Raw genomic sequence first — 12,614 nt, forward strand, 5'->3', positions numbered from 1 at the left:
TATGACACACTCCATCCACTTAGGGGTAGAGTAATAAGATTATATTATTACCTCATGGTCTGAGCTCTTTAATCTGCTCAGCTTAAGACATCCTCGATTCAGCTGTCAAAAATCATAGCGGCAGCTCCTCTGATAAGTACTTTGATTTTCTGCTGTTATTTCCTACTTCCTTATAACACGTCAAGATTAAGTCTAAAAGTTTGACATTATCCAGTTATGGTTCAGTCCTACACATCAGATTCTATATGAACTGTTAAGAGCCAGTGTGTGAGCAAAGCAACGCAGGAAGTAGAAAGCAAATTATTCAAAAGCCTGTAAACAGACGCTGTGGGGGGTAGGATTACGCGGCTGCTTTCCATGTCGAAATATGCAAAAATGCATACATGCATACCGTACATCTCTGAGTATTAAACTTTAGGGATTTAAGGGCACTTTTACCCATTCAGAAATTTGTTTTGCTGATGAGGTGCTACTCACTGACAAGGAAGCACACAATTAAAAAACAATGTCAGTGGGCGTGCTTTGGTGGCACGGTGGTTAGTGCACACGGCCCATGTATGAAGGCCTTAGTCCTCGATGTGGGCGAGCCAGCCTGTGGTCCTTTCACACACGTCTCTCCCCCTCTCTCATTCCCCCTTTCCTGTCAGCCTACTGTCCATAAAAATTAGCCACTAGTGCTGCAAAAACTTAAAAAAACTGAGTATTATAAAGTAATTTTCACTTTCTGTAGGAGATATTCAGCTCACACTTGAGGTCCTGAGTGATGATGGTTCTCAGGTAGTGATTCTGCAGTGGTCTCCGATGATCAGTCCCCCACCTGTAGGCAAACTCATCCCGCTCAAAGATGAACCAAATGAAGGTGGTGTCAGCTATAATGGTTCTACTTTTGACTAAATTACATCATACCGTAGGACAGTGATTCCCACCCAGGGGTACTAGTACCCCTTATGGTCCACCAATGCATTGCAAGGGGTATGTGAAAACATTTAATATTTTACTTTCCATGTAAAGAAATACAATAAAAGAGGGCTGGGATGGGTTTTTTATTACATAGTGAATCTGAATATTCTTTACTTGTTTTGTTTGTTTTATATGCTAAGTTTAGATATGTTTACAGGGGACTTATTCAGAAGAGCTTTGGTTTTTGTTAAAAAAAAACATAGATTTGTAACTTACGGTAATTTGATTTATGTTCATATTAGTACCTATTTTCTTTACAGGCAATATATTTATGTTTTTTTTTATTCTAATACAAAAAAAAATATGTCTGAGCATTAAAATGTTCAAGTTAATGAAATTAAAGAAATATTTTTCCTTTTATAATCAGTTGTTCTCTCTATTTCTGGATAATAACACGTTTGACCGAGAGGGAACTCATGGTATGATAAAATGGCCAAGGGGGTACACAAGTCAAAAAGGATGGGAACCACTATTGTAAGACACCAAATCCTTATTCGAAAAAACACAAAACTTAACCTTTTTTTATGTTTTTTTTTTAGATATAACAGTAAAGACTAATAAAGATATGCAGTTATGCTGTCATATATTGTTCTTTTGTCAGTGTCAGTTTGTATCAACATTTTCTTAGCTGTAGCCCAGAAGAATAATTACCACAATATGTATCACTACTGTATCTCTAACAACATCCATTCTGCTTAATTTCTGGTTTTAAACACATGCTATGGAAAATTTTAAAGAAATTAATAAAAAATTTTGAGCTAAGCTGTAAATAAGATAACAGTGATTATCAAGTAGACCACAAAACTGTGATCCTAAAGGACTGCTTAGAAGCAGTATTTGTGGGTAAGGATTTTATTGTTTGCATACAAGGATTGGTGGGGCAAAACAAAGAAAAGCGACCACAAAATGAGGGGTTACTTTAATCTATTTTTTTTTATCAACATTTTCACCTTAAGTATTTCAATAAACAATTTTCCTGAAATTGTGTATCCCACAAGATATGAGCAAGAGGCTTGTTAACCTCCACAAAAATATGCTTTTCAGTGCCGTTATGCCTCCGAACAGCTCAGGAGGAAGTCTGGTTATACCGTGTTTGGGGTCAAAATCAGTGTATCAATCCCAGAACACAAGCAGAAGATCTGTTGAAGATGATGGTAAGAGGGAGTGTCATTATCCACAGAGAGAGAAGGGTCTAGTACTGACATGAAAGGCTGCTCTGCATGAAAACAGCCATTATGCCAAAATAAAAGTAACACGAAAAGCCAGATTACAGTATGTAGATGCACACTGGAACAGTCCCTAAAATGGAGACAAATCCTGTGGTTTGATGAAACTAAGATTGAGTTGTTGGCACTTGACCATAATCACCATATATTTGGAGGAAAGAAAAAACGTAATAAAAAACACTAGACCATATGTTACCCTTTAATATATGGCTACCAAATACTAAGGAACCAAACATTTTAAAGAAAAATGCAAATGTCTGATTTAAAGTCAGATGGAGGAAAACAGTAATTTGTCGATTTACACACATAGCACTTTAAAAACATTGTGGTTTCAAATGTAGGTAATGGTTCCGAAGACAGAATTTTTTGTCAAATCGACATTTTAAAGGTTCACCCCATGCTTTAGGAGTGTGCAAATGTTTTACTGTAAAACCCAGTTTTTTCCAGATGTTGGCACTGCCTGTGAGAAAACATGAAGAAGCAGTGCACAGCATGGTGGGCGTAAGCTGTGCACTAATCTTTAAATTGAAAAACAGCACGTCCTCAGTCTAAGCTGGATAACTCGTCACTATAGGCCTGATTGAAAGGCTCTTCCCCGAGGAAGATTTAACTAAGTGTCATGAAGGGATTCCTGGGAAACATCAAACACTTGATGCATAATTGAAATGACTGCATAAACTGAAGTAGAACAAACCAGCAAAGACTACCTCTTTGTGTTTCCTTGTGTTTACAGTGAAGACGGACCAGCTCCAGACGATTAAACGAGAACTGACCCAGATAAAAATGAAGATCGACTCTTTACTGGGACGTCTGGAAAAGATCGAGAAGCAGCAGAGGACCGAATCTGGTGAGAACAGGAACACAGTCTGACTCAGACAACAGTACAGAGGCGGGGGGGGGGGGGAGAGAAACACACTGAGCAGCTAAAAAAAAAAACGGAAATTAAAAAGCTCACATAGGCCATAAGTCTTTTTGACATTTTTAGAGATAAGGGCGGCTGAGCTCTCCGTCATATCAGCAGACAGGTGTCAGCACCACACTGACTCTGTTTAAATGAGGTCTTCATAGTAGCCCTACACTGTGGGACAACCTCACAACAGATCACTGTGAAGGTCATTCAGGAAAGGCACTGAATGTGGCATGGGATTTTTTTTCCACCAAGCATTTTGCTTATTTCAAGCTTGTTCCATCTATATTGTCCAACTTACATCCACAACAAATAAGCTGTCCTGTTTGTTTTATTTCAAGGTAGCCCAAAGACTGATATGCAGGACATGGAAACACAGATAATTGAAACACTGCCAGTTCAGGTAAATTACATCATTCCAGGGGCTGATCTCAGGGGAGAAAGGAGCAGTCACATTGATTAGTAAGGCCGGTCGAACATGGATAAATGAAGAGATTAATGAAACAAAGACCAGACTACGGCTTTGCTATATTCGCTGGTATGAGTGGGTAAAAAGTAGTTTTAATATATTTTTATTGAGAAAATCTACCTCAAAACATCATCTGTACAGTCAGTTCATCAAGATTATGATCCTGCCTTAAAATATTATTTCACTGTCAGAGCCGCTCAGATCCCCACATACCAGTGGTGTGCTGTCACTGGGAATCCCCAGCAGCTGCTGCCTCAGACCAGGTTGCCTCTTGGGGGTCTGTCCCCTACTGTTCGTGGTGGTTGGAAGTAGATGTTGGCATTTTTCAGGTATATGGAACAAACTGCAAGCACCAGAATAATAAAAGCGAAAAAATTTTGCTGGCAGCTTTCGACATTTTAAGTTAATTTAGGTGTTAATAAACTGAGGAATGATCATAGCGATTGGTTGATGTGGTGTGTAGAGCAACATAAATTTTATTTTTCCAACTCCAGCAACTGCTGTTTATGAAATTTTGAACATTTGAGCAAAGTTTCCGGGGGGGAATTTAAGGCATACCAAAGCTATAATTCCCAAAAACAGGGCGTACACACAAGCCTGTTAAACTTAGGGGTTCTATTATAATTGCCCTGGATAATTTAATTACAGTAAACTTACTTAAATCTGGCCTTTCTGGACTGCCATGATACATGTGTTACTACTCTAAGCTGATCTCTAAGCTATTTGTTGTAAATAATTATACACCATTTCTAATCATTTGAACAACTCCAAGGGCACCACCAACCGACTACCCCAGAGACGTCTTGTCTTGCCCTAATAGCAGAACCTGACATGGTGTTCTCTTCCTCATCTCCTCATATTCTGTGTTCTGGTTTAACATAAAATGCTGCACAGTGTTTGTTGCATTGTCAAAACTCCTTATGATCTTTTCAAAAATATTTTAAACAGCATTTTTGCTGTTTTATGGAGTTTAAATAGCTCTACTCATAACTTCCATTGCATTGTTTCTGAGTGGCTAAAAAAGGAGCAGAGAGAATTATCTTTAATTGGGGTGTAAATCACCAGCTCTGTTTCAATACAATGTTATATCGATTTGTCTGGATGTTGTGCACAAACTGTGTCACAATACAAATTAAATTCCCAAGTCTGCAATCTATATGATTAAACTTCATCTCGCCATCTATCGCCCCCCAAAAAATTCTCTAATATGATCTAACCTCTTATAGGCAACAGGTATTAAAAAAAACAGCATTTTTTATTGCATTGCATTGCAACATTTCTGAATCCTCTTAACCTTCTCAGTAGTTTGTAGATCTTACTCATAAGACAGTTTAATAATAGCAGCGTCATTTAAAGTACTGAACAAATGATTAGTTTGATTGAATGCATAAAACATTACATATTACAACACATACAGAAGTGTAATTTAAAAGCAAAAGTATCATCTAAGTATCTGATGCATTACAAAATGTTTCAAAAAGAAAAGAGAGCTGCGAATAAATCAAAAGCTTGTATTGAGGGCTGAGTTTTCAGTGCACATTTAAAAGTGGCAAATGAAGAGGCAGCAACAGCTGGTTAGTTCATCTGTAGGCGCAGTAGTTGATAGAGGTGGGGAGGGATAGAGATATACATAGAGAAATTAGAGTAATAAACTCCAAAACTGGAGAGGCAACCAGTGCAGAGGGAAAAAATTGAAGTAATATTCCCTTTAATACATGCAACAGCAACATTTTGCAAAATATAAAGGAAAAAGAAGAGTAAGTTTATTTATATTGCACATTTCAGTGGCAAGAAAATTCAAAGTGATGTACCTAAAAAAAAAAGAAAACTACACTGCAGTGCCATAAAGGCAACACAAATAATGGCAGATAATATGAGTGAATTATCAGAATAAGATTATTATGAAAGATTATTATATTAAAACGATAAATAATTGATAAAACTTAACTAATAATGTTGAGGAACTGGTAAGACTGTAGAACTGGGGTGAAGTTTCCACCTTCTTGGTTTTGGTAATGATAATAATAATTGAACCTAATCGACTTCACAATAGAGAAATTGCCTTCTGCATCTTAACCCATACCTTTAGAGAGCAGTGGCCTGCCACTGTGCGTCGCCCATGGAGCAGTGTGGGGTTAAGGGTTTTGCTCAGTACGTATTAAGTGCAGAAAAAAAAGCAGAGGCCTGAGAATTTAGCCCTGCAGGATGTAAAACAAAAAATAAATAATGGAGGATCTGCAAACACTTGGTCCAGCACAAAGCATTCTTTCAGTCAGGCACTTATCTGAACCTTTCTGCATAAGTAGAACATCAGAATGTTATGGTGCACTGTTGCAAAATCTAACTGAGCAGGGCTTGCATTGCTATTTGAATTCTTCAGCTATAGGGGTCTCATTAAAACTCTCAACAATGCAGATTATGTGCTATGAAGATGTTAATTAGATGTTAATAAGAACTCAGACAGAACATTTCAAGAACCTTATTTTTCTCCAGAAATGCTTTCAAGTGGTTGAACTATTCTCTCCAAACAAAACTGGGTTTGAGGCTATAATTTTGATCAGTACTGTTCAGCCTGTTTGAGCATTTTAGAAACCAGACTAGAGCCGATATAAACCTGTTAATAAGAGCAAGAACAGATAAAACCAATCAAGTTTAAACAGTCGGGGGAACCTAAAGAGCTTTAGATAACCTCCGGCCTGATATAGGAAATATAAGGTAGGAGACTCCAAGAAGTAGAAAGCAGCAAAACAAGAAACAAGGACTAAAGGGTAAAAAAGTAGAGAGTGTTATACAGTAGGAAGCCTGACTTTCTCATCTTTTCCTCAAAAGAGGTTCTCAGATGTCTCACATACCTTGGGGGAAGGCTGAGTATAACAATTTAAAGAACATTTAGAATAAAAAAAAACATTATACCTGTAATCTTTTTTCAAGACATATAGTTATATATATGGTCGCCTGTGGTAACACCAATAGCCCTGCAAAAACATATAAAATGTTATTGTTCAGCATCCATATCTCACCATACAATGCTTTATTTTTTATGCTATGTAGTTTTAGCCACTGGAGAATTATGCATTTCTTCTTAAATCTCAAAACTGTACAGCAGGTGATGGACTGAAAACTTTGCTTTGCACAGAAGGTTTAATAAAACTGCTGGAAAAAGATCAGCAAACCTCATGAAATTTGAAACAGGCCATATAAAACATGTTCTTGTGTGTTGTCACATACTTGTATAGGTCCAGATGCAATTACATATAAACAGTCCTCAACCATCGGTTTATCAGTACAACACATACTGTATATTAAAATCTCCAAGAATAAGAACTTAAAAGGATATGGGCATGATTTATGCCTCCTATACTAAAAAGTAATGTATGATGCCCAGATTTACCCCTTGTTGGCAGGGATGAAGAGAGTAGAAGTTGGCTGTAAAAACTCCTCTGAGCAGTGGAAGCAGAATCAACCAAGTTTATGGAAGCCAGGGAAGGAAAGGTTCAAATATTTTCATCTGCAGTCAACATGTGAAAAAGGTGTTTCAATCAAGCCGACTGCTGCATTTACCTGAGCTGTGACTCTACCCAGGCGTATCAAACAAGAAGGAAAAGCCTTTTCTCTATAATCAGTCATTGACCTGGCAGAGATTTGTAACACAAACTGCTCAGTGCAAACAGAGCAAGCAATGACATATAGGAAGCCATACACATCGGCACCATCTTAAATAATTTAACTAATCTTCAAATAGAAAGCTTCATTAAAATTGGATACCACTCATAGTTCTTCTAAATCCCATTTAGACAGTGTGCTTGTGACTTCTCTGCTGCTTCTCTCTGAACAAAAGAAATGTGCACTCATTCTCTGTGCTGTGCTTCGTTTCAGAGGCTCAACGAAAATACGATGACAACTGTGACTCCCTGCATGAGGGGTCTGTGTCAGAGACTGCAGAAAACTCTGGAGAGGAGGCAGGCGAGGGAGGGCTAGACGTGGAGGCAGGCGAGATGACCGATGGAGGCGAGGATGACTATGACGAGGAGGGCAACCACCATCTGGTAAGTGGAAAAAGGTCGACAGGGCTGATGCACTTTGGGAGATCTCAACTAGGCACAGCCTTCCCTGTCTGAAAGCTAATCTTCCAGAATTATTCATGAGCACATTTCTGACAGATCAGGGCTTTGCATGAGTAAATGACAAGGCCACCCAGCCTGACACTTTATCCTAGTGTACCCTGGCTTAAACCAAGGAAGAAAGGCTTTCACGCTATGCCTTTGGTGGGTGCTAAAAAAGAAGTGTCCCTTACATATGCATAGCCTGATATGAACTAGATTTGCAATAAAGTGGTTGTTGAAGAACAGCAGAATTGGATTTCTCCCACAACGCTGATGACTGAAAAGCCAAAACTCAAAAGTTTGTTTTTAGTGTTACATTTTTAGATTCTCTGAATGCTTCATAAAAACATGTTGTCCAAAAAAATATGGTCATACTTAGAGTAGCTCAGTTTAAAACCTGTGTAAAAAGGAAAGATTAAGCTATAACACTGCTTGTCTATAACACATTTTTCTTTCACACTTTAAACTCTTGACCGTGTTTGTGTTCTTATATAGTTTGTGCTTCCCATTACAGAGGAAGAAAAACTGTTGAATCTCACATTGTGGAAAACAGAAAATTAAATCAATCAATAACTTCAGAGAAGAAGCAGGTTTCATCAGTCTTTTCTCTAATGTGATTGTTCTTTCAAAGCTAGTATCGACTGAATTCACTGAACCATTTGATCCCAGTGAGCTTGTGCTCCAATGCTCATTTGTCACAACATTGATTCCAAAGGCAAACTGCAAATACAGAAACCAATTTCGATGTGTTTTTTCTAACCAAAACTAAACCTGCAGTTTTGCTCAGTTTTCTTTAAATGTTTTTCATTAAAATTACATATTTTTTAACTTGTTTTACAAGGTTACAGGTTTGCAGGCAATATTAAAATATGTGTGTGGGGTGGTGTGCATGATTTTGTCTGTCACATATTTACTGCCTTGTGGAACGAATTTCACAGGAATACTGTATGCTACATTCTGAGGACTTAAAGGTAATTGAGAGTCCCATTAAAAAAAAAATGTTCTCCCACAAGGATTTATTCATAAAATTAAAAGAGATGAGATGAAAGTCTGGGCAAATTATCATTAAAGGAAAAGTCCGCTCAACAAGGAATAACAGGTCAGTACTTATACCTAAAACTAATGTTTGGGGAAATTTAATGGATTTTGCGTTAATTGGTAAAAAAAATAAAAACAGTATTTCACTGAGTCTTGCAGTGGCAATTATTTTTCCAAATATAGTAACACCTCACTCCTGACATCTTCCGGCAGTGACGTCAAGGTGCGGTAAGCCTAGCGCCATTCTCAAAGTCAATGGGAACTAATAGACACCTGTCATGAACGGCGGACAGATGGACCCAGTATTCAAGGAGAGAGAGTCAGTAGGAAAGTTCAAAACGTTTATTAAATAAACAAAACAAAACAAAAGCGGAGCTGTGGCTCGCGGACACTGCAGGCGGGGGGGCGGGGCACCGCCCAATCTCAGACATTCTGTAGTGAGAGAAACACAGGTAAGTGACCACGATCATCGGACAGAAGATGATTATCTGAATTGGTCACTTACCTAACAGTCCAGACCAAGAATGTCCCCAAGTGCTGCAGTCCCAGAGGTCATGCTGGAAGCCGATCCTGGTCAGGAATCCAGAACAGACAGGAACAGACAGAACAGGCAGGATCCAGATCAGGCAGGAACAGAAACAGGTGGCAGGATCCAGACTTCCAGGCATCCACAGGCTCCCATGAGGGTTCAGAGTCTGACTGGGACCAGAAGCATGACAAAGTGGTCACGCACAGGAGCAGACAGGATAAGGTACAGCCAGGCAGGCTCAGTGGAAGAGGGTAGCCGAGACAGGACATGGAACCGGAACTTGAAGCAGGACTTTAAACTGGTCTCCTCCCTGGAGCCAGGCTTACTGGAAAAAACTGAACCTCCCCACATATTGAGCCAAAAACCCAGAGGACTCCGCGGGGGAGGAACAGTGGACGATCAGGAGACAAGACGAACACAAAAACCCTCTCTCCACTGGCTGCTAGGATCCAGGACAGGAACCATGAAATCAAACTGAACAGATAGAATAACAGAAAGACAAGTAATGATCTGGCCCTGAATGCTCAGGCTGAACAGAATTATAAACCCGAGGAAACAGGTGAGGGGAATAAATTGTAATTGAGGCAGGGAGGGAAAACGGCAGGTGAGAGGAATTACTAATTCGGGAGGAGCAAACAAGCCAGATCATGACAGACACCCCTGCAATCAACAAAAATTATTTAAGATTTCGAGAGGACTTCACCATTGAAATCTACGAGAGCTATACTGTAGTTAGACTGACAATTCCCACATGCATGGCAGTTGGATGTTGTAATACATCGGGTAAAAGTGAAAAAAAAAATGTTATTTCACCTTTCCAATTCATGATCCACCACGGGTTCGTCGTTGAGTTGCCAACTTGAAGAGGGAGGATTTGCCATCGAGCTTCTGTCTAGAGAAACAGCACGTCATTAACCCATTACTCTTTGCTTCACACCATCATGTATAATAGCGTGTAGTGAAAAACAACAGATACAAAACTGGGACTTGCTCAACAGCCGATAACGCATCGTGATGTCACAAACCGGTAGGTGGCAGTAGTGTTCTTTGACAAACATGGACGTCTCCAGTAAGGAACATTCAAATGAAAATTACTCTTAATTAAAAACTCTTATCATTAATTGAACAGTGTGTAGTAATTTCATATTTAAAATACTTTCAGAAGTTTGTATTCTGAATGCGAATGACTTTTCCTTTAACATCTGTGTTTCCTATAATCTGGGCACCAGTGAGGTATTATGACTTTGCTGGTTTCTCTGCCAGTAGCTCACTCTGGTTGCATACAAACACTTTCCTGTTAAATAGTGGTGCCCTGTTGGCTTGCTGTTTATTATGTGTTTTAAATTGTGTTTGTCCTCCATTTGTTAGTCAAATGGACTAAAAAGTCAAATCAAAAAAAGAAGGTTGGACTTTAGCTCATATTGTGCAACTAGAAACCTACATTTATGCCTTTTACTTAATTGAATATCATCTGTTTTCCTGACATCATACATACTAACCAAATGGAATGCTCTGAGACAAATTATTGAAAGTGTGGCCCACTCAAGCCCTTGCCTGAAACCATTGGGCCAATTGGACCACCAGCATTGAGTCTTATTGTTTCAGGCAACAATTAAATTTTAAGACCACTAGATTTGATATCCTCTAGGAAATCTAGTTTGCAGCTAGAAAGAACTTACCTCTGGTGTGACCTCAGTCTGAGCTCTAACTCCCATGACAAATTGAATTCAACATCATACATGTGGAAGTCATTGTCTGTGTTTCAAAATGAAGCACACCCATATGGAACCTTTTGTACAAACCATGCGAGAGTTGGTTCTAACTGCAATGCTTGTCCTTATGCAGTAATTTTCTTTCTCTTTTTTCTGTGGCTCTTGACAATCACAAAAGAGGAAACATACAACAATAGTATCTGGGTCGGCTTCAAAAGGCTGTTAGATAAATGCAGTGGATAAATAAAATTGTAATGATCCAGAGTGCAAGGTGACCTGTTGTTCTTTACTTGTGTCCATCAAGATAGCTGATGAAATTTTGCATTTGACATTATTTAAATCTCTATAGATTAAGTAGAAAATTACAGCTCTGAACTAATTGTGGTTTCTGACTTACAGGTGTTTGAACTGAAATGGAGCGTGTTGAGTGTCGAGCAGTGATCCGTTTTTTCTATTGGACTCACACCACGGGAGACTTTTGACGAAAATAAATTAAGTTATGGTGATGATGCCCGTTATATGACCTTGAAAAATGTTTTACAAGGTTATATCATGGGACATTATCACTATAAGATACTTTCATTTGATCAAAAGTCTCCCATTGTGTGGGTCCTTTCAAATGCAAAATTCAGACTTGACTCAGTTTTAACACCAGTAAATCAGAAACCACTATTAGTTCAGAACTGTAATTTGCTATTTAATCTATAGAGATTTAAAATACTTCACATGCAAAATTTCAGCTCGATCAAACATCTGGAAGTGGACCAGGGGCATTAGTTATTGAACACCCCTTGTACTGTATATATGTAAACTATTTTAAGAAGTGATTTTATTAGTTTAAATTTACTGAATACAAAGTGTATATTTTAATGTGAAAGGTTTCCCTACTTCTCTGTTTAATAAGGTATTTTTTACAGCAACATATGAAAGGAAATTTGTTCCCAGAAGGTTATATTGATCAGCTCTGACCTTTGAAAAAGCATAAATTATAACCGGTGAGCTTAGTTCCTTTCTCTCTTATGTTTTGCCTTTCAGATAGAGAACCACGTATCTGACATTGACAACTGAGATAAGGTAAGAGCTCAGGATTTAAAAGTGTCTTTTACAACCACTACAGTATTCCATTGTTCAGCAATACGTCTTATTAAACATTCTTATAGCCAGTCATTATTAAAAGAAATAATTACACAAATAAGAAAAAAATATATATTAAAACATAGACTCTGAACTGGTTTTGGAGCATTTCTAAACATTCGTTAATCATCTCAAAAGTCATAAGCTCCATGACATTTAAAGAAGTGCATTTGCTGAAGGGCAGCTAATATGGCGTTCAGCAGAGGGAGCATTAATGGCATTTCAATGGGGCAGAACAGCGGATAAACAGCATTCTTATAATTGAATTGTGAGGTAGGGGGTATGAATGGCTGGGCCTAAAGTAAAGAGTATTGTGCTCTGCAATTCTCAGGGTGTGGCTAATGATGCAGTATTGACATCATATGGTGTGGCCCATGTGCTAGATCAACATGAAGTACTGCAAAATTGCAAAGTAGAAGGAAAAGGATAGCTGACCTTCAAAATATTTTACAATAAAAATCTGAAAGCATGATATTAACAGATTGCTTTTAGAAAATACACAATTAGCACAATTAAACAATTAAAGTTCACATTTA

General features: G+C 38.3%; 1 protein-coding gene across 3 annotated transcripts in view; it reads left to right on the top strand.

Annotated features, from left to right (window-relative positions):
* Window positions 1–12,614, top strand: part of ralyl (RALY RNA binding protein-like) — a 182,305-nt gene that overhangs the window by 154,880 nt on the left and 14,811 nt on the right. For all 3 annotated transcript variants that reach the window (XM_015398974.1, XM_015398972.1, XM_015398973.1), the window contains 3 exons: window positions 2,920–3,033; window positions 7,439–7,608; window positions 11,980–12,018. In XM_015398974.1, coding sequence (XP_015254460.1) covers window positions 2,920–3,033; window positions 7,439–7,608; window positions 11,980–12,012 — 317 coding nt within the window. In that variant the 3' untranslated portion in view covers window positions 12,013–12,018. The remainder of the gene's footprint in view (window positions 1–2,919; window positions 3,034–7,438; window positions 7,609–11,979; window positions 12,019–12,614) is intronic.

This window comes from Cyprinodon variegatus, unplaced genomic scaffold (genome assembly GCF_000732505.1).
Source record: "Cyprinodon variegatus isolate N-32 unplaced genomic scaffold, C_variegatus-1.0 Scaffold976, whole genome shotgun sequence".
NCBI classification, from domain to species: Eukaryota; Metazoa; Chordata; class Actinopteri; order Cyprinodontiformes; family Cyprinodontidae; genus Cyprinodon; species Cyprinodon variegatus.